Source organism: Mandrillus leucophaeus, unplaced genomic scaffold (genome assembly GCF_000951045.1).
Source record: "Mandrillus leucophaeus isolate KB7577 unplaced genomic scaffold, Mleu.le_1.0 Scaffold727, whole genome shotgun sequence".
NCBI classification, from domain to species: domain Eukaryota; kingdom Metazoa; phylum Chordata; class Mammalia; order Primates; family Cercopithecidae; genus Mandrillus; species Mandrillus leucophaeus.
In genome coordinates this window covers 989,563-1,016,214 of record NW_012107886.1, presented here as the reverse complement: position 1 = coordinate 1,016,214, position 26,652 = coordinate 989,563, and the positions used below count along the sequence as shown (strand labels likewise).

Sequence of the window (26,652 nt, the reverse complement as noted above, 5' to 3'; positions counted from 1 at the left end):
ATGTACTTTCTGACTTTTTTGGCATCATTACATATTCCAGGCGTAGGCTCACCTCATACATTTCCTGACCCATCCCCGGAATCAGCCATTTCTCCAAAGAGCCCTGGTTCTTTTTACTGAAGAAAGGTATTTAGAAGCCAAGATCTGGGGACTGAGTGTGCTCATTCCTGTTGGTGTGCTGCTGCTCTCAGGGCTTATTAGGGTACAGATCTAGAGGAGAAGTGTATGCATCTGCATATGTGTGTATGTGTACACAGCACATGTATCTGCACACATCTGTGTCTATATGTATGAAAAACGATAAATTCATACTGATACCTTTAATTCCATTTCAGCATTACAGGGTTTATCCTTTCTCCCTTTCTCTATTTGCATTCTTTTCTCAGGCAGTGAGGAATCCAGCTCCCATTATCTTCAATATATTTATTTGATCAATCCTAGAATACATAGAGACTAGAATTGCCCACCCAGGCCTCTTCAAATTATAAACCTACCAGCTAGAGTTCAAAATTTGTTTAAAGTTCTTGTTGTCCTTATTCTGCTTCCTCAAAAGCCCTTAACATACCTGCATTTTGGCATTTACCTGGGCGAAGGGACTTCACACTCCCTGGTTGTCTGCAATGTGTGAGTGTGTCACACACATTCTCATTTTACCCCTAAACACTCCTGGAACCTAGACGGTGGTCGTCCCATTCACTGACAAGGCCACTAAGGCATGTGGAGATGAAGCAGCAACTGCTAAGTGGCAGAGGTGGGATTCAAACCCAAGTCTGTCTGACTCACAGCCTGTGTTTTCCTGCCATAATGTAAACATGAATGCACTTACAAGGCCAACAGAATCCGACTCTTTATAAAGACAGGAGTGAAACCACAGCCCGCTTTCTACTGACAGTTCTGTTACTGATTTTCTCCTTTACCAAGACTGCTCAGTTGGGGCCGGGGGCTTTTTGTCTCATTTTTAGGCTTGGAAAGAGACAAGTTTGACAACAAGACTGTTACCTTTGAAGAACACATCAAGGAAGAACACAACATGTGGCACTATCTGTGCTTCATCGTCCTGGTGAAAGTAAAGGACTCCACCGAATATACTGGGCCCGAGAGTTATGTGGCAGAAATGATCAAGGTGAGTGGAAAGGCCTCCCGGGAGCAAGGTGATGGGCCTACTGGCCTGGCTTCTCAGCTCTGAGCAAGGCCCCAGCAGCCCATGGGGGAGCTGCACAACAGAAAAATAACATCCGATGTTGCTTGAGCCCTTCTCACGGATGGGGCACTGTGCTCCGTGAACTTCGTGTGTTCTCTCGAGTGATCCTCAGAACCACCAGACAGGTGGTATCAGCCTATGTTCATGGGGGAAATGTTGAGCCTCAGTGTGATTAGCACGTGACCATGGAGCTGGGGCTGGGATTTTAACCTGGATCAAACTCCATAGCCCGATTTCCTGTTGCTATGTTAATCTGCCTCTTTTCTTGATGATGCTTTTTTCTCCCTTCTTTTTAAATAACATCTACTCTCTAAGAGGTGTCTTAGAGGCAAAGTGATTAGTCTGGTTTGTGTTTGCCCTCAGCCTTGCCTTTCTGGGAGACACTCTACTGATCATTAAGACGTGATCATATGATGGAGGAATTTGAGTTCCAAATTAATCTTCTCGCTGATGCGAAGTGTGGATACTATGTCCCAGGAAGGGGAGAAGCTGCTTCAGGCTGTTAGAGAGCACTTCTCAGGCAGGTTTTGCCGAGATACCAAACGTGCGCTGTGGGTGTCCCAGGCCAGCTGTCCTTTCAGACCTGTGCTTTTCAAGCATCATTAAAATGTTCAGGGGTGGAGAGTGGAGTGAGAAGCATGAACTGTGAAATCGAGCGAGTCTTTGTGATTCACGCTGGCTCCCTCTGAAGAGAAGGGGCCAACTCTCCTTCCAGTTACCAAGGACTTGAGCGCTCGGCCTGATAATGACTTACGCTAAAGGAGCCTGCTTTTTATGTAGATGTAATTTTCAAGCTTTTTATGTAAAGATACTGGAAGTCAGGTCTGTTCAGATAAGTATCATCGACAGGCCTAGAGGCAGCCAGGCTTTCAGTTTTATTGCCAGCAGGGCAGCGGTTACGTGGTTGTATTTGCTGAATACCCCAATTACAGAGGCACAGAGGCCTCTCCAAGGCTTTGGAGGGCTTTCTGGAGATACTGTGCCGTCTGCACCTTTGAGGTCCTTAGAGTTGAATTCTGTGCTTCCCAAATTTTAATGTACATGTGACTCATCTGTGGAGCTTGTTAAAATTCAAATTCTGACTCAGCAGTCACTTCCAGGACTTGAGATATTCTGCATTTCCAACAACCTTCCAGGAGATGCCGAAGCTGCTGGTCCGGGAATCACCCTTTAAGTAGTAAGAGCCTCACAGCGGAGACAAAACAGATGCTTACTTAAGATTACTCTCAGAGGGGTTGTGTGAATGATGAGGAGAAATATTGCTAATCCTTTACATACAGTTGACCCTCTTTGGTTTGTAAAGTCCTCTCACCTCTAGTATTGTATTTGGTCGTTAAAGTTACCCTCCATGGGGAACCTGGAGGAAGGGACTTCTGGGGTGGGGAGAGATGGATGGAGGTTCATGGCGTAACTTTTGAAAAAGGTTTTGAAAGAGAGGATGAAGACACTAGGGTCATAGATTAGCAGAAAGAAAGGAGAAAAAAAAAATCAGCACTGAGTGGAGAGAAAAAGACACAAGTTGCAGAATGAGGATGATGGCTTATCCCTTTTACAGATAAAAGCCAGGCTGGGGGTTAAGCGACTTCCTAGGAACAGCTCAGAAGGAACTGAGCCAGAATTCAAACCAGGCTTGGCTGACTGTAGAAATCGCATTCCATAATCATGTTGTTGGTAGGAAACTGGGAGGATGCTGGTGATTCTGGGCAGACTCCTATTTTTAAGCAGATTAGGGATTTCTGATGGGTGCCAGTGTGGATTTCCACAGGTGAGGTTTCCAGGGTCAGGACACATTAGCTGAAAAGTCCTCAATTCCTTTCTTTTCCTCCAATTGTTGACACTGGCAAATTAAACCCTACTCAGCATTTATACTGACACAGATCTGTCCACATGCACAGATAATGACCTTCATTTGCATTCGAAGTCTTAATGTCTAGAGGAGGCCTGTACTGTTCACCCTTGACTTATGTTCCTTCTCACCCTTCACTTTGTTCTCTTGTCTCTAAAGTGTTTGAGCGGGTCCTATCTTTAAATCTTCCAGAGGCCAGTTTTGAAGTTTTCTGTTAATCACCTTACTTTCCGGTCACAGAAAACTCTGGCACACTTTTGGGTTTCTGTCTCAATCGTGGAGACTTAAAGGCGTCTTGTGAGCAGTCACTTGATGAGGATTAAGAGCCAGAGTGACCTGTAGCCCGCCACCCACCCAGCCCGGTCAGAGCCCGCTGCATGGCAACACTCTGAGAACCCGGGCGTTTGGTGTGCTTTCCCCATCCACATCATTCTTTGATTATATGAGACATCTTGTCAGAAAAGCTAAAAATCTACAGTATCAAAGAATTATTCTCTGAATGTTAAAGTTGTTGCAGAACCAGATGTTCTGTGTGCTAAGTGGTGGCTCAGAGAAGCATCAGATCTACCAGCTAAACGGTGGTGCCTTCTTGCCTGCGCTATCTGCTGTGGTGTTTGGTCTTGAAACCACAGGAATCCCTGCTGGGGACTCCTAAGGGAGCATTAGCCCCATCAGGGTAGCAGCTGGGGTGCTCAGCTGAGTCATTTGGCGTGGGTGGGGGCTGGGGCCCCGTGGGACCTCAGAGCTGCGGTGCAGAGGCTACAAGACCACCTGCGGGCCCCGATTAGTCACACCCTGTGGAGGCAGCCACAGCTGAGACGAGGCCCCCACAAGCCTCCCCCTTGAGCAGGGGCATCCTACCCACTGCTGCTGAGAGGGAAAATTAGGTGATCTCTTGAATGAGCCAACCCCAGGAGGCTGTAGCTACTCTAGCGTGGAGGACAGAGAAGGGACAGCTGATGGGCAGTGGCAGAGATGGAAGGAAAAGCAGGTGGGAGGGCTCACTGCCCTCTTGCTTACCTTGTCTTTGAGACAGGCTCTTTTAGGGTATGTGGTCCTCAGGAAAAATACCTCTTGCCTAATTGCAGAAGGCTGGGATGTTGGATTCTTCTGCAGCTCTCCTTTAGCCCATGGATGAAGATCCCAGAGACTCCTGGAGACTTGTGGAGTGACAGCTGCCAAAAGGCAACCCAAGAGAACCAATGGAAAAGGCCTCAGATGCCACTCAGGCAGGGAGGAGCCCAGCTGCCCTGAGAGCAGCTCCTTGCAGACAGCAGCATCAGAGATAGCAAATGGGTTTTCATCTCAACCCACACGGGGTCATAGAATTCACCTGGGGCACTGTATAGAGAAGGGTTCTTGGAAACCCAGGCTGACTTGGAAAGAATGACATTTGCGGAGTCATGAATGAAAGAGGTGTCTGTGTGCAGAGCCCTGGCCCTCCCTACCTAGACCCGTATCCCAAGGGCACATTCCCTCCATTGGTGGCTGCTCAGCCATGTGAAAACACAACAGCCTGTCTAGATCAGATATTTCACCTTTCCTAATTCCTGCTGGAACTGGCCTGCAGACAAGGTGACAGGACCTCTTCTCGCTGTAGATAGAAACAGTGTGTTTCTCGTCATCTCTGGAGGGAGGGAAAGAGGGAACATGCAAAGAAGCCCTGTCTTAAGTTGAGAACTCTGCAACCAGCTGTTCACCCACAGGTTAATCTTGTTTAAACATAATAGATAGTATATTTCCCTCTCCCCTTTTGGTCTTACCCTCTCTCCTTTCACTGGAGATGGGAGTATCCCCCTCAAAGCTGGGGCCAGGCTGATGCCTACCATGAAGTCCTCACTACCCAAGAAGTGGAGGCAGCAGATCCAAGGTGAGAGTTTCTGCTCTGTGCCTTCCCGCACCGCATGACCTTGGGCAAGTCATGGGACTTTGCTGACCTGGGTTTCCTGTCTGTACATCGCGGTTCATACCACCTCACACATCCGTTGGGTGGTAGACATGAGATAAATGAGACCTGGCAGATGGGAGGCACGCATGGAGGGAGGGAGCAGGTGAAAGAACAACTGAGCAACAGGCCCAGAGCACAGCCAGCCAGGAAGCAGGGGCTGCGGGGCTGAGAGCAGAGCTGACAGAAGCATCGTTTCCTATGGTTCCAAGACTCTGCAAGACTCCTTGGCTGTGGGCATGCTGTCACTAAGAAAAGTCAGAGTGGGCATCTTGACTCTTAAGAGCCTCCTCCCCTGGAAAATCCCTATGTCTTCCTCGCTCTTGAACTTTAAATCTGTAAGCGTGCTTAAAAGTTGAGGCAGGGCATGGTTGACATTAGCGTTCTTTGTTGAATAGGGCACAGATACTTGTGAATTCCATCCATGTCTTTAGTGGTTTCCTCTACTTGCTTTTACTGCCCAGAAGTAGGGCTTTCAGTGATTTGGGGAGTGGACCCCGAGTTCTGTGTATTCAAGGCAAACCTTAGATTAATCATGAAATCATTCATGGTTCGCTGGTAGATTTGTCCTTCAACTCAAGCACCTGATGGAAGGCGATGCTGTCGAGTACTCAAATGACCAGGGGAAGTGAACCCTCCTCCACTGTATCTCACAGTGCCACTCAGTTCCCGAGATGCAATTTCATATTCATTGACTTGGGCCCCAGACAAGCCTGTGCTTTCAGAAAAATGTGACTGAGGTGACCTGACATAGCCCTTGGCAAAATCAAGGGAAGAGAGAAAAAAACTTCCTTTCCCTGCAGGAACTTGAATTTGGTGCCATCATCGTTTTGGTGATAGCCTTTTTTAATAAGCAAATTTTTATTAACCTTGATCTACATTTAAGTTTTCACAGTAATTTATATGCTGCACACCCTTTTTTGAATAATTTTAGCACTGTTTGGCTTTGCTCTAGTGCCAACTAAACTGAGAATTTGTGTTAGTCTATAGATGATGATTTGAAAGGCCATGCTATTGGAGCTATTTAATCGAAGTGAGTGGTGAATTCATCATGAGCACTTTGCCTGACAGAATTTAGATACTGCACCCTGGGCATGTTTCAGGTAAAAGACCAAATATTTGATTCCCAGCAAAGAAACAGCAGCCCATTTTTCTAGTACAGTCAAATGCAGAAGACTAAATTATTCTTGAAAATTAGAAATTTGAGCAGCATTAAGAAGGAAGGTTGGTAAAGAAGACCAAACAGTAACTTAAGTACACAATAGTAACGATACGGAATTAACATGCGTGCCCATCAACAAATGAATGAAGAAAATGTGGTGTATAGATACAATGGAATACTATTTGGCCATAAAAAAGGAATGAAATCCTGTCATTTGCAGCAACATGGATGGATCTGGAGGCCATTCTCTAAAGTGAAATAAGCCAAGCACAATAAGACAAATACTGAGTGTTCTCATTTACATGTAGAGGCTAAAAAAAACCAAAATTGATCACGTGGTGAGTGGAAAGCTAGATAACAGAAACTGGGAAGAGACGGGGGAAAAGGGAGAGGATGAAGAGAAATGGGTTAAAGGGTATGAACATCCAGTTAGGTAGAAGGAATATGTTTGATAGCACAGTAGAATGACTATAACTAACAAGAATGTGTGGTGCTTGGGTGATGGACGCCCTAGATACCTTGACTCGATCACTAGGCACTATATACATGTAACACAATTTCACATATACCCCATACATTTGTACAAATGAAAAAAATATAAGACATGTCTTCTGCTAATTATAGATTTCATTTCTATATCTTGGAATTCTGCCCTGTTAACATAACTCTTACATTTTCAGAGGTGTGTTTTTGAGTGAATTGCGTATAAAGAGAGACTGATCCGATAGAATATTGTTCGTCCACATTTCAGAATGTCCTGATACCTTGGACTGCTCTGGCTACTCCTCTAGGATAGCATATTCATTGACTAATATGGACAGTGAAATATTGGGGGAGAACCTGCCTCCCCATGATAGCCAGAGAGTTCTGGAATGCAGCAGGGTTGCTGTTTCTGGAGGAGCAGTCTGTGCTGGGCTTTGCTTTACCCCGGGAAGGGCAGATTGGATTGTAATGAATAGGTCATGTATAATCAGTATGCATGACATAAACACTATCCATGCATGATCTCACTTAATTCTCATCACAGCATAGTAGGTGGCACTATGAACATTTTACAGATGGGAACCTAAAGCTCAGGAAGGTTGAGCAACTTTTGCAGGGTCGCGGCGCTGGGAAGTGCTAGAGCCAAGACTGAAATCCAGAGCTGCTGAACCAGAACCCACCCTCAGGTTGTCCTGACTCACATATCCACATGTGGTTACAGATGTGGTTACCTCTGTGTGCGTGCACACAGCCCTCCCGTCAACCTGCAGCCACTGGTTGGCTGGCGGCCTCTGGTTTGGACTGGTGCATCTTAGACTTGGACTGGCTTATCCCCCAGCCCCAACCCCAAGTGATACTGAATTAGCCTCCTTTAAAAGAGGCAAGATGCAGTAAAGGCCCCTTTGCGGGTGGAGAGAAGAGTGGGAAAGAGGATCTCCCAGGGATGCTGACTGGCTAATGCATAAATCAGTAAGACAGGAGTTAGATGGGGTGTGACTCTCAGAGCTGCTGTGACTCTCACCAGCAACCACGGCTCAGACAACCAGCTCAACACTCTAGGGCTTGCTGAGAAGGCGGGAGTTCAGGAAAGGGTATCAAATGCGCCTTTGCAAAGGATGTATCTGAAATATATGTTAATTTTGACCTGCTGAAATATGAGAAACTTCACTACCCTCACCTTAGCTTGAAACAGGGAATGATATGTCCTTTGGTGGCCAGATTCAGGAGATGTCTAAGTAAAAGGAGGAGGACGATTCACTAGAACCACAGCCAGACTGGAGCTTCCACACCCAGGTGACTCATCTGAATGAGTTTAACTCCCTAATAATTACACATGAGAACGTCTGGTCCATCATCCTTTAAGCCTGGTGCTGACTTTTTCTCACAGTGGGGGTAGACACCTGTCTACTTTCTCTCTCAGCCTCTCCTGCTCCCTCTTCCTCACCCTCAACATTCCATTGGAGATTTTCCAGTTTGTTCCATTATGGGTTAGTTCACTTGACCTCTTCAGAAACTAGCTATACAGGATCCAGAAGCAAAGGAGCAATTTTCCAGATCAAAAGTAGTCTCAATGTGGCAGCAAGTGGGATGTTCTCAGAAGGTGGTGGGGTGCTTTTGCATAGGAGGGGAGAGTCCAGGAGCCCGCATTCCTGGAAAATGCTTTCCTGAAAGCTGCGGCTAATTTGCTTCAAAAAAGCAACAGGCAAAAGAGCCTTTTTGCCTGACAGCACCTCCTGGGTAACACTTCCAAGCAAATAAGTTCTATTAGCTAATTCAGTGCTACTAAACATTATGAGGAAACGTTTTGAGAAGATTCAAAAGCAGTAGGACATCTGGCCCTTGTGTTTATCTATATTTGATAAGATGACACAGGAAGCAAACACAGAGAGTAACTCGTTAACAAGGGCAAAAGATCAAAATGGAAACTGAATACCTGCATGTCACTACCTTCTGTTTAAAAGGGGAACTGGCTGAAGTCTTATACCTTTCTTGACCCAAGAGAGAGCCTGTGAAATCTGCAGACACTTTCTGAAGTTGGGAACAACAGCTTCCAGCCAGAGGCAATGCAAAGAACCAAGTGCAGGGGCTGGTGGGAGTAGAGTTACCTGTAGATCATAATTAGATAAGAGTAAGGACCTAAGTAGGGGGGAAAAGATGGTGGCAGCAGTGACCAGAGTCAAGAAATGAGCATAAAAATTCACAGAGCCATCATGGGTCGTCTCAGTTGAAGGAAATCAGAAGTGGGAGTCCCTGCCAGACAACACTTAGGTGCAGGAGAGAGGAAGGGCGAGTCCAGCAGGGCGTGCACTTAACCCTGCCCTGACCTTTCCGGCTGCGTGTGCACCTCCTCTGTGCACGAAGCAGGCAGGTCCTGGCTGTTGATAAAGCGCAGTGGACGCCCTCTGCTTCGCGCAGATGCACGCCGATGGGTTTGGGCCTTTATTCTGAATTCCAGTGAGTATGCTGGGAGGAAGGGAGTGCCTGGGTATGTTCCTAGAATATTGATATTTCAGCATTGGTAGTGCTGAGCAGCAGCTTTCCTTGTGGCCTAACCTGGGAGGCCACGAGCGCTGGTTAAACTGTCACCTGGACTCTGAAAGCTGTTAACCATGGGTGAAGATCCAGCCTGTGCTGCCTGCCAAATACGATTCCGAGAATGCCCCCTGAAGTTAGCTGGCACCACGGCAGAGTCAAGAATATCAGAGCAGGGAGGAGTGAAGAGGGATTTGGCACTGGCTTCCCGGTGGCTGGAAACAGTGTGTCAGCGTCATTGGACTCGCCGCCCAACCAGCCAGGCCTCTCTCACCCCACCCTGTGCACTCGAATTTGGGTTCGTGTCAGTGGCAGCTGCACAAAGCAGTTGCTGAGCTTAAGTTTCCCCACCCAGCCTTAGAACACATTCTGCCCTTTAGTCTAGAGGGGATGAAATCACCCCTTGTTCCGCGGAGCACTTCACAGGCACTTTCCTTTCATTGTGAAGCAGTTGGCATTTGGGCCCCGGTTCTGCACTGACCTCCCAGTGCTCTCCTCCGAATTTCCTACATTCTGACCTTTGTGGAGGGTGTGCCAGGTGCTGTTTGTAACAGTGAGTTGAGCAGAGCCATGATCCTCCCTGAAGGAGCTTGTGTGCTAAGGGAGAGCATGGGGCGTGAGTCAGGTATACCCAACAGTCTAGTCCGTGAGACTGTGCAGGACCTGAGGGTTATGCATAGACATTGTTCCATCAGCCACTGAAGACTGGCTTCACCGCGCATGAAACCACTTCTCCCCATTGGCTAGTTGGTCCGGGGATGTATGAGTTTGTACGTGCTTATTACACACATGAAATACCTGCATACATGCACATTTTCCCCAACTTGGCAGATCTGATCATCTCCAAAAGTGCATTATCTCCCCACACCCATACCTGACCCACCCTCCTGCTCCTTCCCCGACTGCACTGCCACTGTGCTGCCCCACTTGTCCTTTACTTCCAGACATCCTAACTACATTTGTAACTCCCCTGATTCAACTCCTTTATTTCCTGTGTATTCTAAATATTGACTGTGTCTGGTAGCGCTGGACTAGAGTATCATATGATACTGAGAAGTGTGTCACCATAAAAATGCACTTATAAAACTGCTCTCACCTGGAAAATGTTCTGAATATGACTATCTAGATCAGGTATATATATTCAGAGTTCTTTAAAACCTACGTCTTTACAATGAAGCCTACTGTCATGTCTCTAGGAAATGTGAGAATGAGGAAAAGATGTCAGTATTTAGGGATAGTCATTTGTATGTAAAAGATCTACAAGGTGAACTAGACTGAGTTTCCACCTTTTACAAATCCTCTCTCTTCAGGGCCTCAGTTTTACCACCTATAAAATGAGGAAGTTGAATCAAAGGGTCTCTTGTGCCCTTTATAGCTCTAAGATTCCCATAAGCAACATTCAGAGTGGGGATAGGAGTTCGTGAAATATGAAACAGGAAGGTGTAAGCCTTAGGGTCTGGGTCAGGGATCAGAGTACAAGGGGCTGGTTAGAAAAGGGGAGGGTTTGGAAAGGATTAAGGAATTTGGAGAACATCCACATGGCAGATGATCTCTTTCCCCCTGAAGAGATCTAGCAGTGTGGCACCTTTCTTCCAAACCACTCTTAAGTCGGTAACAGTGCTGGTACCCTTCTCACTTCTTCATGAAGTCCTGTAGATGGTGAGACGGATAATATCTTCCATCACTTCTTTCTCAGTGTGTCTAGACAGGACTGACCTTGAGTAAAACCATTTCAGCTCAGAGCTTACCAATATAAAAAGCCCATCAGATGATAAAGCTGAGATGGAATGTGGTTGTGTTGAAGCAGCTTATTGGTGAGGGTGTGTGTGTGTGTGTTTTCAAAGATAAATGTATCTTTCCCTGAAACAACAGCACAGAACTTTGGAAAGATGTTTCAGTAGGCTTAAACACAATGTATTGTTGTATAAAAGCAGTAACAGATCAAAGTTGAACACTAATGGAATCCAGAAAAGAATAGAAGAAAACCACGAAAATTGCTAAAAATCCTCATACATGGCCACTGGGAATGTTCTGGCATATTTCTTAGCTAATTGAAAGTGCAGGGGAAGTTGCCTAAGCAAGATGTCATAAGCCAGCTTGGACGCTGATGTGGGGAGAAGGGTGAGTGAGCCTGATTGTTCTTTATTCAGAGTCTCAAATGGGCTCGCCCTGCCCTCGTCCAGCATGGGTGGCCGGCCCCACCTTTTTCTCCTCCTGTGACCTCTGGTTTCCTCAACCTGGCAGCCTAGGTGCCCAGGACCCAGCAAGTGTCCACCCTGTTTATCATGGTCCCTGTGGGTGCCCAGGGAGTCCTCCACCTGTGGCCCCAGAATGACTTGGAAGGATTATTCTGCGGCTGGCTCTTCCTAGGGATTTCATCAGAAACGGGTGTGGTTCTCTCTGCTGGGATGAGCCCATCTTTGTTGTGCTGTATCATCCAAGAACAACTATGGAGTCTGGGAAGGGTGATTGGTCATTCCAGTCCAGCTGAAGATTATATAATGTGGCCTGTTTTGGTAATGTCATTCAGAGCTCAAAAACAGAACCAGACTGACACCTTGATTTGTGCAGTTTGGATACCCTTCATGTGGCTTAGTTGGTAAAAAGAGAAATCAGTATCCCTAACATTTTTATCCCAAAGAAAGAAAGGAACTAACTTTACACAGGAGCTGAGTACTGAAACGAGAGTCAATACCTGGATGGCAGTGCTGACTCTATCCCCACTCTAGGCAGATGACATAGTGATTTATAATACTTTTGCATAATGCTTTCCAGTTTATGGGACATTTTTACAGCCATCTGATCCTTACAGTAACCCAGTGAGGTAGCTGGTGAGGTGATCTCTTTCAAAAAAGAAAGAAAATAGACCAGGTTGGTGAGCTAGCTGACTCATATACTCATTCACCATCCTGTATACACACAACTGAAACTCTTCTTATTACAGGCCATTGTTTTTTCTACTGACACACTAATGTCACAAGACTGTGGCAGAAATGTACAGAACCTGTGAAATGCAGGGATATTAATATGCATGTTGTCTGAAGTCACTGTACTTTTGGGACAAAGAGAACTGAATTCCTTGAATCTGGTGCTAGCCAGCAAATTCCGGGTGTGGAATCCCATTTTAAAAAAATTAATAGACTCACAAGATAGAAGAAAAAAAAAAGGAAAAAAGGACAATTTTTTAATAAGATAAATTACTAGACTTTATTTTTTAGAGCAGTTTGGGGTTTACAGAAAAATGGAGCAGAAAGTACAGAGTTCTCATACATGCCCTTCTCCTCCTGACTCCCTGCCAGTTTCCTCTGTCAGTAACGTTTTGTATTATTGTGGCCTGTTTGTTAAGATTTGATATGCCAATATTGGATACATTGTTATTAATGTCCCTCCATCATTTGCTGCTTACTTTGCGGCCAGCTTTTCATATTGTGCATTCTGTGGGTTTTCACCAATGCAAATGACACCTATCCACCATTACAGTATCATACAGAATCGTTTCTGCTCTAAAATTCCTCTGCACACCTCCTATTTATCACTCCCTCCTTCCCTCCCCCTGAGCCTCAGGCTGTCTCTGATCTTACTGTGTCCAAAGATAGGAGCATTTTTTAGGGTTTTTGTAAAACATGTATAACAGATTTTTTTTTTTTTTTGAGACAGAGTCTTGCTCTGTTGCCCCCACTGGAGTGCAGTGGCACCATCTCGGCTCACTGCAAGCTCTGCCTCCTGGGTTCAAGCGATTCTCCTGCCTCACCCTCCTGGGTAGCTGGGATTACAGGTGTGAGCCACCATGCCCAGCCTATAATAGATATTATTAAGTGGTGTTTCAGAGCCACTGAACATAGTTAAAGATGACTATTTTTTCACCAAAACCAACAGATTCTGTGTTTTTGTTTTTGGAGGGTTAGGTTTCATTTTGTTTTGCTGTGATCTTAGAAAAAAATAGCTCTAAAGATTAATTTTTTTCTTCCTTTTCAATGAAAATAATCACCCTAGCTCATAAAAGGGACAAATGATTTAAAGTCAGTTAAGTGTCCCATATTCCTGCTTTTGAAGACATAAATATTATCTTCAAGCCGCCTCCTCCTGACATTTTCTGAGGGTTTAAATACATGGAGAGGCCAAATCTCTCAGGTTTCCAGGCCTACCCCATACCCACTTCTAGTCATTTCCATCACCTGAGCATCCGTAGGCATTCTGGGAACATCCAGTTTGTCTTCCTGCCTGGTAAGAGCAGTAGAAATGAAGCTGCCATTTGAGTTGGAAAGACCATCTTTGCCTCCTCGCATCTTCCCAGAGGGGATTCTCAAGGGCCGAGAAAGCAACAGGACCATTTTTCTAGGACCCGTCTTCTGTCCCATGACCCTTTCTTTTGCCCTCAAGCCCCCCTCTCCCTCAACACCTCATTTTCTGATTTAGCTATAAAAGATTCAGCAAAAATGTTCCGTTGTTTAGGTGGTAAACATAATACTCTACCTGAGCAGACTTTCTCTGAGGAGGTGATTGATTACTCGGTAGTCTTTCTTAGAACAGCCTCTTCTTTTGAACCTGGGAAGAAAAAAAAAAAATACCCCACTTCTCAGAATGATTAGCATTTGCATCATACAATCCAACTTCCTCCTCCGTCTGTCTGTCTCTCTCTCTCTCTCTCACACACACACACACTCACACACACACACACTCTCTCTCTCTCTCTCTCTCTCTGTCTCTCTCCCTTTCCAGTCAAGGACATTTCAAGAGGTTGGTCAGTACCACCCCCACGTCTAAAACTTCGTGTTTGCCTTTGCAGGGACTTTTCCAACTTTACCTAGAAAAGAACTAACCAGAACCTTAGCACTTGTGGTCAGCCTGCTTCCGGCTGTGGCTTCAGTTAGTTTGTCTGCTCTGAGAGAGGAAGCACTTGCTGTGACGGGAACTGCACTGGCTGGATTGTAGGAGGACCAGGGCAGACAGTGCCTAATGACATTGGTATGTGAGATGCCAGCAGCAAGGAGTGAGTGAAGCAAAGCAGAGTGAAGCCAGAGTCAGACCCAGTGGCAGATGCGGCCGACAGACGCTTAGTGACCCCGTAATCCTCTCCCCACCTTCCCCTCCTGACTGCATATACACACACACCCTGAGATAATTCACAACAAAGTGTCTTAGCTGAAGATGACTTTTCCAAAAATCCATTAGAAGCCAAGACACTGAGACATGTTTTTGATCTTGAATAGATAATACTGGCAAGAGTCTGCAAACATTTCTAGGCCTTCAGAATCTGGCTGGCTGGAGAGGCGTGGGTGACAGGCTTCATTGGAGTAATCCAGCACTCAAACGAGCTCAGAGTTTTGTATGAAAGTCTTAGCTAGAGAGAAATTGGATTCAGGTGTTCTCTCTCTGTACCTATTCCAGTAATTGGGGTATAATGTAAACATTTGCACTTTTGAGATTTAGATTCTCTGTGCAGAGGGGAACCCTGTTGGTGGGGAACTTTCTACCACACTAGAGCCTGTCCTACTGCACAGGATGCAAAACCAATGGGAAATTGAGAGAACAGTTTGGCTAAAATTGCTAATTAATTTTAACTACCAGGTACGTCTTGGTAATTTGAGATTTAATTTCATAGCCTAGGATGATGATTTAATTAAAACACTGGCAACACCTAGGATCTCAAATTTGGTGCTCTCCCCACTTCAGTGCAGAAAAGATACGAATGCTTGCCAGTAAGATCCCTCCTAGCCCATTTTTTCATTTTAAGATATTAAGGGAGTCAATGGGGGAGAATCTGTGTGGTGGTGATTGATAAATTTCTAGACCAGAAAATCCTTTTGCTATCTTTGCATTGAAGGCCCCCTATGAAATGGAGAATGAGGCTTTATCCCTAGGATGGGAGCCCATGGGCCATGTGGCCTGCAGAACGTATGACCTTCTTTGAAGCGCTGGGTTTTATCTTTAACATTTGAGCACTTTGGGAGGTGGTGATTGGATCACCTGAGGTCAGGAGTTCAAGACCAGCCTGGCCAACCCCATCTCTACTAAAAATACAAAAATTAGCCAGGCATTGTGGTGCATGCCTGCAGTCCCAGCTACTTGGGAGGCTGAGGCAGGAGAATAGCTTGAACCCGGTAGGCAGAGGTTGCAATGAGCTGAGATGGTGCCACTGCACTCCAGTCTGGGTGACACACCAAGACTCCATCTCAAAAAAATAAATTGACCTTTCTATCTGGTCTAGGTAATTTTTTGAGTTTAATATAAAAATAGTTCAATCATTTACCATTGGTTAAAATGGATAGTCTACATTCTAAAAAGATGCATTATTTCTTTTTATGGCTTTATGTACCCCTTGGGTAGGGCCATCGAGTCCCAGGATTACAGGTGTGCCATGTAGCAGCACAAGACGCAGGGCATCAGTGCCTCTCCACCACCACTGAGGTGAGGGGCACAGATGCCAGGAGCAGCCCTCGGCATGCTGATGGGCCCCATTCGTGTCTTCAGCACACACTCTTTGAGACGCTCACACGTGGAGGTAGGGCCTCCGTGCAGCTCCACAGAGCCGAAGAACTATGCATTGAGACCTGACCAGTGACCACAGTTCTTGGACTAAAACAGCTTGAGAACAGAGACCTTGTCTTTCTCGTCTTTAGATCCTTAGTGTTCAACACCATGCAGGGCATAGATATTGTAAAAGTTCAGTAAAAGGCTGGTTGAATGGAGAATGTCTGTGTATTTTGCATTTATTTGTTCAAAGACCCTTCTGAAATCATTGCTTAGAGGGCCAGGAGTCACATACGGCATGAAAGAAGGTGAAGAAAATTCTCATTTTAATCTGTAGTCATTTGGTCACTTGCTATTAGAATAAGGGAGATAAGCTGTTCCTTAAACTTTCAGCTATGTGCAGACTCTTGCATCGGTTTTCTGGAGTCTTTTGAAGGCCTCATTAATGTGGACTCTGTTTGGAAATCTGTGTTTTCTATTTTTATAGAAGGTTTGCTAAGCAAATGAACATATGAAGGATTTGAAAGCCAGATTTTAGATGGATTCACTAACATTTTAGGCAGTTTAGCCTTCATTTGCATGTCAGTAATAAGTAAGAGCTACAGGTAAGTTCTGACTACTAGCAGTGAGGACTGTGAATGTCCATCCTCTGTCCTTTCCACTGGTCTGGTCAGGCAGGGCGACCTTTCACAGAGCTCCTGCTTCCTTCTGTTTCCCTCTAGTCTTCAACAGTCTGAGCTGCTCCTGCCTGTCTGCCCTCATCCCCAGCTCCAGCCACACTGGAGCCTCACTGCGCCAGTGCCCTCTGTGAAATGCCCACACGCTTGCTCAAGGGCTAACCTTCTTTAGGGCCAAGCCTTGCTTGAAGAAGATTCTAGCCAATCAGTCACTGGCTGTTGGGTCTTACTTGGACGCTACTCTCTCTACCGCTCCTAGATACAACATAGCCTATATTATTCCTTGTTTTATTTGTTTTGAGAGAGTCTTGCTGTCACCCAGGCTGAAGTGCAGCGGCACAATTATGACTCACTGCAGCTTTGACCTCCTGGGCTCAAATGATCCTCCTGCCCCAGCTTCCCGAGTAGCTAGGACTACAGGTGCCCACTACCACACCCAGCTAATTATTTTTATTTTTTATAGAGATGGGATCTCACTCTGTTGCCCAGGCCAGTCTCAAACTTCTGGCCTCAAGCTATCCACCCACTTCAGCCTCCCAAAGCACTGGGATTATAGGCACCAGCCACCAGAACTGGCCTGGCCTATTAAAAAAAAAAAAAAAAATCTAGATGATCATTCTCCTTAACTAAATTGTAAGCACTTCAATGGCAGGAATTCTATCACATACTTAGGCATCAAAACTGCTTGTCCTTTGAGGGGGTCTAGGATGCAGTGACCATGTCTGTGTTGCTCACTGTAGTATCCTCAACATTGTTGTATCCAAAGTGGGACTTCGGATCTTTTTTCTTGAATTTGTTTTCTTCAATTGAGGTCAGTCTGCAAAAACATGTAGCAGCCACCCATGAGTATCTAGGGCCTTGTGCTAAGTGATCTCTCTGCAGCTGTGCTTTGGTTTGTGGCTTCAGCAGCCCAGCCCACATCATCCCTCCTCCCCTCGCCCTAGGGGGAGTGAGTGATCACCAGTGATCTGTCGCCTATGTGTGCCCTCTTCTGAAAAATGAGGTTTCCTCCTCAGAGTTGCATAGTCCTTGAACATGGGCTACGTCCTTGGTGGGAAGACGTGGCTATGTCTGAAGGATTGACACAAGAGAGATGAGTATGGTCAGTGATAGGTCACTGCAGCTGCACGGGAGAAAACTGGTTACAGATGGGAAAGCACTTTGGGTTTCTAAGCTAGTCATCTCTGAAATGGAATATTTTTTAATGATCTTTTGCCCATTGCTCTGTGATGGGAAATTGATGAATATAAGCTAACGTTAAGACACATGAATGAAGTGTTTATTCAGGGTATAGGAAGGTAGAGATTGCCACTGTTCTCCTCCAGCAGTCACGATAAGCAGCTCAGGCTTACTACCTAAGCATTTGTTATCAGGTTCCATGCAGAAAGAGAGTTGCATATCATTCTGTCCTTCCACAAGCTTGTATTAATACTGAATGTCTACTATGCTCTAGTCAGTATACTAAGGTGGTTCCTGCCGTCATAAAGCTCACAAACCCTGCCCACCCACCCACCAATATCTTAAGCAAACGCTCTATGACACCTTGCTGTCAATGTGGTATGACTTCTTGTGATATTTTTCATCTAGTTCTTCTATGGCTTCTGTATTGCTAGATGGCCCTAGGTTAGGGTTAGGGTACAGTTTAATAATCTCACTTGATTTGTAATATTTAGACATGTCTCATGGAGTTCTGTTATTTTAAATATATTGATGTCTTCTATTGTATACAGCAGAGGTGAGCAAACCCAGCCTGCTGCCCGCATTTGTAAATAAAGTTTTACTGGAACATGGACATACCCATTTATTTATTTACTGGTTGTTTGGGGGTTATAAGAGAGAAGCTGAGTAGTTGTTACAGAGACCAGATGGCCCACAAAGCTGAAAATATTTACACAGAAAATGTTGCCGACCCCCATGGTGTACACACAGCAACAATTATCCACCATTCCGAGTGTGTGTGTGTGTGTGTGTGTGTGTGTGTTTGTGGGAGGGGGGCTTGTTTTAGAAAGACCATTAAATGTATCCTTAGAAGATGAAACTGGTCCAGGTGAGAATGACACCAGACATGTGGAATGAGTCAGTTTTCTTCCCCCTGTCTCATGCTAAGCTTTTCTTACTGTTCATTCCTGCCTCTCTATACGGAACTTATGTATGCGGCATGCTCTTTGGGAGAAAGGCATATGTGGGCAGAAGGAAGTGAGGTGGGAGGAGGAGTTGTCCCATTCTGTTAACCAGTAGTGAGAAATACTGTTTACAGGCATAAGCTATAGACATCAAAAGGATGGAGATGGACGGGGGAGGAAACTGAATGGGCCTGTCTTAGGCTAGTTGCCAGCACCCATCAACCATTTCAGGCTGGAAGGAAAAGGAAACACGGGGAGTGGTTTTTATAAGCTCACAAACGGGGACATTGACGGAGGAGCCTATTCCCCATTTTCAGCCTCTTAATAATCTCCTCACCCACGCAAACGCATACATGCACATGTATCTGTGAAGTGACAGAACACTTGGGACCTTAAAATTCACTTCACTTCGAGTGTTTGCAAAAGGTTTTCCCAGTATAATGCATTTTAAAATACACAGCATAATATGAGGCCCCTCGAGCCGTCAAATTCAAGGAGACAGAAAATAGAATGGTGGTTGCCAGGGGCTGGGGGGAATGGGGTTAATGTTTAATGGGGATGGAATTTCAGTTGGGGAAGATAAAAAAATAGTTCTGGAAACAGATGATGGGGATAGTTGCCCAGCAGTGTGAATGTACTTAATGCCACTAAACTGTATGCTTAAAATGGTTACAATGGTAAATTTTATGTTATGCATATTTTACCACAATTTTTTAAAAAAACAAACTCATCAGCCATGTAATTTGCAAAGATCAGAGCTGCAGTGGCAGTATTCAGATTTGGAGATTAGGACTCTTGTTTGGAACCTACATTTCCTCTAAATTTAAATTTAAAGTGACTTCCTCTAAGAATTAAGAGTTCCATTGTATGCAATTAAAAAGATAGCTACTGAGCAATTAAAAAAATACACAGCACATTAGTTCTGCAATAGAAGGAGATAACCTAATGAGAGCTAGGAAACATGGCATGGTAAGCTGGCCCTTCTTGTTTTTACCTCTAGAAGTGACTCAGTCTTTTTTTTTTTTTTTTTTTAATGTGGATTTTAGGAAAGAAACCTTGACTGGTTCCCCAGGATGAGAGCCATGTCATTGGTCAGCAGTGATTCTGAAGGAGAACAGAATGAGCTGAGGAACCTGCAGGAGAAGCTGGAGTCCACCATGAAACTTGTCACGAACCTTTCTGGCCAGCTGTCAGAATTAAAGGATCAGGTAAAGAAAGAAAATCCCAGTGCCTACCCCCTATCGCCATCCTCATCCCCACTATCACCACACCAAATCTGATGAGGAAAAATCAGTAGTGCTTATGTTACAATGTTGAGGCGCTTCACCTAGATGGAAAAGGGAGCCGGGCAAGAGGACAAACCCACTCACTCCTCCAGTCTCCTCACCCTAACCCCCTTCACTCCCCTTTTCCAGGATAAAGCCATGGTGCTACTTTCAGTGCTGCTCAGGACATGGTTTTAATATGAAAAATAAAACCAAAAAAAAAGGGGGGGAAATGCAGACTACTTCAGTGAAGTACTGTCCAAAAACCACTATGCATAAAGCTATACCCTTTTTACTTTATGTACTGATGGAAGATTAAAAGCTGTTTCTTGTTTTGCTTCCTAGCCCTCAGACTTGTCAAATCCTCACCCCCAGATATTTAAATTCAGCATCCTAGGCTAAACCATAGTCATGGAAAAGCCCTTTTGGTTTCATTCCTTTCTCAGCAGCTTACTGAGTGGCTATCATAGTACAGGAATTGTGCCAGGTGCTGGGGATAAAACAGTGAATAATATAGACATACTCCCTGATCTCACAGGGCTTAACCATCTACAGAAATACTGCCCACACCCTGCTTCCTATCCATAAGATAAGTGCTTTGCTCTTATCCTACGGATAGGAAGCAGGACGCGGGCAGTACTGCGGGCAGAATTTAAATTGGAAACATGGTGTTTCCAATTTAAAGTAAGTTGTAGGAGACATGTTTATACCAAACCCTGCGTACTCTTCTTCCACCCTTTTGACTCCATTGAAATGAACCTGCCACAGTCACCAGGTGGTTATCTAGTGATAGGATGCAGCTGTGTGTTAAGGACTTGTACCCTGGGTGGTAAGCAGACCCTGATTTGTTTTATTAGTGCTTTTCTGTAAGTGACTGGGATAATCATGTCCAGGTCAGCATTTTATGTGAGTTTCTGAAAGCTCTTTAATCAACTCCATAGACAAGATTATAGTGTTGCACAGCAATAGGCATGGGCCATGTCTGCACTGGAGGTAAGTTGCAAGGTACACCCATGGGTGATTTATCACTCTTACAAATATCATAACTAATGAAGACAGCATCTAGAATGCTCTTACTGGAGACAGTTTACAGAGCATTTTTCCAAACTGTACCCTGAGATGCCATTGGCCTCAAGTTCTTTTCTTTTGTCTGTATTAATATGCAAATAAAAAAGACTAGTAGGAAAAGAAGGCCTTATTTATGAAGGTTGTCTATAGCGCTGAGCTTGGTAGCAACATAAAATGAGTAATAACCTAAATAAGTAAAACTAATGAAGATCTAACTAGATTACTTCGCTTAATATTAGCGTTTTAAGACCTCTATGAAACATTTGGCAAATGTTCTGCAGGACTAAACTGACTCTTGAGGATATTGGTGGCTACAGCTGCTTCTGGCACCCCCCCCAACCCCCCATCCAGCAAGCTTTAGTTATCTTCTTCTCCCATTTGAGATAACTGTGGCTACCAGAATCTCAGTTAAATCAGATGTTTAAATTAGGTGCCAAAAAATCTTACAGACACTGAGCTAATATTTAAATAAAGGAACACTTCATTTCTCCATAAAATCTGGTGCCATTTTCCAAAGAAACAGAGGATCTTTGTTTCACACCCGTGGTACTGGAATTGCAACAGTGAGGCATTCTAGCTCTCACGTGCCAATGCAAGTGGCGTTCATTCTTGCTCACTCATTTCTGCTTCTCATTGTCACACTTGGAGGCTCTCTGGGGGTATGTTTCAGTTGATCTGAGAAACTAGGTGTTACCAATTTACTAGAGAGTTTCTTAAAATGTATTTGAAACAAACTATTAATGGGCATTCTGTGGTGGTAAGCCAGGCACCGCCTCCCTACATTACCTGTCCTTTCAGAGCTAAGAATGTGTTATTTTGAATTGTTCACAAAGAGTGACTCTGAATCTGCTTCAGTGCACACTTTACAAACCAGTGAGCCTCGTCAAAGGAGTGAGTTGAGCTGAGGAATTAAAGAATACAGGTACAGTGCCGGGCATAGTGGCTCACACCTGTAATCCCAACATTTTGGGAGGACAAGGAGGGCGGATCACCTGAGGTCAGGAGTTTGAGACCAGCCTGACCAACATGGAGAAACCCTGTCTTTACTAAAAATACAAAATTAGCTGGACGTGGTGGCCTATGCCTGTGATCACAGCTACTCGGGAGGCTGAGGCAGGAGAATCGCTTGAACCCAGGAGGCGGACGTTGCGGTGAGCCAAAATCACGCCATTGCACTCCAGCCTGGGCAACAAGAGTGAAATTCCATCTCAAAAAAAATAATAATAAAAATAAAGAATACAGGTATAAGAGAGTACCCAAGACTTCAGATGTCATCTCACCTCATTCCCTTATTTTCTTGATGAGGATAGCAAAGGAGCCCAGAAGGTTCTTAGGCATTGCCAGGGCGGGAGCTCCTGATCATCCAGTCAGAGGGGGTGCGTGTGTGTGTCTGTGTGTGTGTGTGTTCATTTGCTTTGTTATGCCTCTATACTGTTTGCCTTTCATGGTTGATTGACTGTTTACATTCTTGCTCTTTTTTAAAAAAAAGCTTAAAGTTTCAGAAGTCAAGTCACATCATATACTTAAATGGTATGGAGGATACATTCATTGTCATTTTATACAACTGAGCATAGTAGAGACTTGGCATTTCTAAAATCCAAGATAAGATTATTTTGGTGAAGCCAAAGTTTTAGTTTAAACAAAGTATGTAAAATTTGATTACATATGGACTAAGGTTCATTAAGTGACATCAAAACCAGTATGGTTTAAACTGCTTGATTCCAGCCTTTTACGCATTTTTTATTTTGAAGTTGGCAGTTGGAACCACTCTTCAGAAAGCCCTTCCCCTGTGAATGAATTTGAAATTGAACTGTTTTTTTTTTTTCTTGGAAGATATAATAAGTTAAAAAGAAGCATGAGAAGCCAGTAGTACATTCTCAAGTGCTTTTACCAGGATGGATCTACTTAAGTTTTAATGTAGTCAGAATTACAGGAAAAATTCAGCATAGCTGCTTTTTTTTTTTTTTTTTTTTTTTTTGAGGGGGCAGGGGGATTTGCATCTTTTAAACTAGTCAGTGTTTTCTTTTGATTACGTAACATCCTACAAACCTTTAATGCATTTGAGAATCAACTTGTTGAATAGATTTGAATTTTATTAAGTTTGGTTATAGCAATCATAAAGGTTTAAAAACCCTTTATGTGCAAAACGTATCAAAAAATGCAGATACGTTAGAGCGCTTCTTTCTTAAATGGTAATTGTGAGAATTCTTGCTCTCTGTGGACAAAATTTTTGAATTAAAAAATAAAAGCTGCATGAATGATTAATGGACAAGAAACCTGGTGATATTGTTTGAAACAGCTATGAAAGAATGCCGCTCAGAGTCAGAGTGCTAAAAACACAAAAACCGCTCCATTACTTAGAGGGTTTGTTGTTGTTGTTGTTGTTTGTTTTAGATTTTCTGATTCAAACCAGCAGAATCGAGCAATGATAGCTTAAATGTGGATGACTTTGGTCTTAATCTTTACTGTTATTTACCTCTTTGGTTGTCTGTTATGAGTTGATCTGAGAAACTGGGTGTTACCAATTTACGAGAGAGTTTCTTAAAATGTATCTGAAACAAACTATTAATGGGCATTCTGTGGTGGTAAGCCAGGCAGCGCCTCTCTACACTACCTGTCCTTTCAGAGCTAAGAATGTGTTATTTTGAATTGTTCACAAAGAGTGACTGAATCTGCTTCAGTGCGCACTTTACAAACCAGTGAGCCTCGTCAAAGGAGTGAGTTCAATCTGAGGGAAAAAAGTTCTTGTTAGGTTTTTAGTAAAATTACGGTTAGTGGTGTCACTTTTTCTATTATTGCCAAGAATGGTTGGTTAGGATTGCTATTCTAAGTATTATTTAACGATGCCTCTCATCTTGAAGTTTCCCCTCCCAAGAGATTCTGAATACTAAATGTGATTCTCTTACATTCTTATTCCAAGGAGAACTACTGTAAGAACTTAAACAAATTTTTGCTTCATAATGCAAAAGAGCAAATACTGAGAAGGGCTAACTTTCTTGAAAATGTGACTGGCTTCCTATAGGACAGCGACCATTTGTTGTTGCTAGGAATACAAGAAGTGCTTGAAAATTCAGATCACATTAGCATGTTACAGCATTTGGCATTTTTCATACAAGAGGGTTACCTTGCTGAAATTTACTGCTTAAGGACAGAAGGCGTAACACAATATTAGAATAACTGCCCAAAGTTGGAAAATGGAATATTAAATGACCCGTACTGCATCTGTGTTCCTTATACTGTGCTGGGACCACAAAAGAAGACTAAGTCAACATCTGCCCTCTAGATCCAGGATCTAGCAAGACAGACAATGAAGTAGACCTCTAGCAATCTGATACAGTATGAATGACTTGAGGCATGAATAGTTTCATGGAGCACAAAGAAGTAGGTAGGTAGTGGTCCTGTGTGAGGTTTGCAGTGAGGAAGGAGTTTAGCTTCTATAATCTTACAAGCAGGTGACTTCTGAGCTGGCAGAGAAATGCAGTAGGGGGCTTCCCAGGAAAGGAATCAGCATGAGCAACGGCATGAAAATGCATGGCATGCTCAAGGAATGGCAGTATGTTCTGGTTAATTCCGTTCCTTCTTTCAGCCAACACGTATGAAACACCTGTTTGCCAGGTGCAGCATTAGGTACTGGGGCTACAAAGACGAATAGATCCCATTCTCTGCCTTCAAGAACTAAAAGTCTAGAGTGGGAAACAAGTAAACAGATAAATTATAATTAAACATGGTGAGTATGTAACCGAGCTATGAACACATTGCTCTGGGAATGAAGAAAAGGGAGCGATTTGTTCAATCTGATTTTGGAGAGAAGATTAATTACCACAGAAGTCCTCTCAGAGGTGGTAATGCAGGAGCTTGGTTTCAAAGCTTGAGTAAGAGGCCCGGTGAAATAGAGAGGAACAGAGCATTAGGGATCAACTCTAAGAATCTGAATGATATCTATACATTGATATTAAATCAACATAATTGTATTCAAGGGATGCTTTGGTTTCATTTCTTAGTATTTAAGGCTCAACATTCTGAACATGACTGATTTTATAGGGCTGTAGAAAGTAATTGTGATTACTAGAGTTTGCTAGCTGTTTAGAATCTGAGTAACCAAGACCTTACTGTAACATGAAAGCAGCTTTTCAAAGACTATTAATATGTGTTATAAACCAGAAATGTGGCATTTGTGTGCTGTCAATGACCTTTCCTTCCTGTGCCAGCCTTTAATCATTTAGAGGCCATACTGGTAGATTAAAATTTGCCCATTTCTACTGTATGCCTCATGTTTTCATGAACAATCTTTGAGATGTTTGGCTGTATCTGACTTGTAAAGGTACATTATTCTTTGCTTCTTATTTAGATGAGTCAAAAGGAGGAATGCTGAAATTCAAGCTAGTTTCTACATTCGTATAGATGTGAAGAACAGCATTACTGTAACTGTTTATCCTCAGCTACATGGGAATTTTGAGGTTTGGTTTGGGGTTTTTTTTTTTTTTGAGACAGAGTCTCCCTGTGTTGCCCAGGCTGGAGTGCAGTGGCACGATCTTGGCTCACTGCAGCCTCCACCTCCCAGGTTTAAGTGATTCTCCTGCTTCAGGCCACCGAGTAGCTAGGATTACAGGCATGTACCACTATGCCTGGCTAATTTTTGTATTTTTAGTAGAGACGGGGTTTCGCCATGTTGGCCAGTCCAGTCTCGAACTCCTGGCCTCAAGTGATCTGCCTCCCAAAGTGCTGGGATTACAGGAGTGAGCCACCGTGCCCAGCCATTTTGAGGATTTTTAAATGTACTATAAATGAGACATCTCACACTACTCAAAATAGATGTTTCAATATTAGAATTTTGAATATAGTTACCATAGATTTTTTTAATCAGAGAGTCAATTTTGTTTCAGATGTCCAGAGAGACTATTATCTGACAAAAATGCTAAGGATAGAGTTTGGTCATGATATTTGTTTTGATATAGGTAACAGTAACAGACAATAATGATGCCTTATAACAAGACATATAGATAGTACGTGTGAATGTGTATAGGTGGGGTAGGTAAGTAGGTAGAATTGAACTAATAAAACCAGAAATTATGTGAGAATATGCACTAAGAGGCTAGGGAAACCTAAGCGGCCAGAATTGTTGGCCTCAGTTTCTTACAGATTTAGTCCTTCGGGGTTTTGAGGGATTTTTTTTTTTTTCTGTTTTGGTTCCCTTATAATTGTAATTGGATGGTGACTGCTACTAAAAGACCAAACACCTTAGCAGTTGCCCAGTTCCTTCTCATTTAGCAGTCATTTAAATGGCAGTGATGTTGACTTAAATGACAGCCATTCTGTCTAAAAGGCCATGGTTAATCAAAACAGGATCAGTCAAATGTGTGTGCCTACTATATGCTCAGTTGCAGAGAATCTTCTCCAAGAGCTTCCCTCATTTGAGAAAAATAATATATGTACACAAATTACTGTTTTTAAAAAAAAAGTGTTCAAGTATATACTCAAAGTTATCTTGTCCAATTTTATCCAGTTTTGGAGATTATCAGTGAAAAACTTCTTCTAGAGCAGTGGTTCTCAAAGTGTAGTCCCCAGACCGGCAACATCTACATCATCTGGGAAATCGTTAGAAATGCAGATTCATGGGACCTACCCCAGACCTACTGAGTCAGAAACTCTGTTTCTGATCTGTGTTTTAACAAACCTTCTGGGTGATTCTGGTGCATGCTGAAGTTTGAGAACCATTCTTCTAGGGAAACAGAAAAGAACATTAGACGTATAGTTGGTACTTAAAATTATCAGGAATATGACTACCTGAGCAAAGAATTGGCTGCTAACCCACGTCAGTGGGGAGCCTGGAGCCTTAAGGTTAGGGAGGGAGGGTGGGTGATGGGATCACTTAAAAAGAA

The 26,652-nt window shown here is 43.7% G+C and overlaps 1 protein-coding gene and 1 long non-coding RNA gene across 2 annotated transcripts in view; one reads left to right on the top strand and one right to left on the bottom strand.

Annotated features, from left to right (window-relative positions):
* Nucleotides 1–26,652, bottom strand: part of LOC105528642 — a 42,647-nt gene that overhangs the window by 2,825 nt on the left and 13,170 nt on the right. Inside the window, exon 2 of the long non-coding RNA XR_001004388.1 lies at nucleotides 13,643–13,714. This is a non-coding gene — a long non-coding RNA (uncharacterized LOC105528642). The remainder of the gene's footprint in view (nucleotides 1–13,642; nucleotides 13,715–26,652) is intronic.
* ITPR1 (inositol 1,4,5-trisphosphate receptor, type 1) overlaps nucleotides 1–26,652 on the top strand; it is a 354,179-nt gene that overhangs the window by 323,821 nt on the left and 3,706 nt on the right. Inside the window, exons 59-60 of the mRNA XM_011965454.1 lie at nucleotides 963–1,123; nucleotides 19,487–19,648. Coding sequence (XP_011820844.1) covers nucleotides 963–1,123; nucleotides 19,487–19,648 — 323 coding nt within the window. The remainder of the gene's footprint in view (nucleotides 1–962; nucleotides 1,124–19,486; nucleotides 19,649–26,652) is intronic.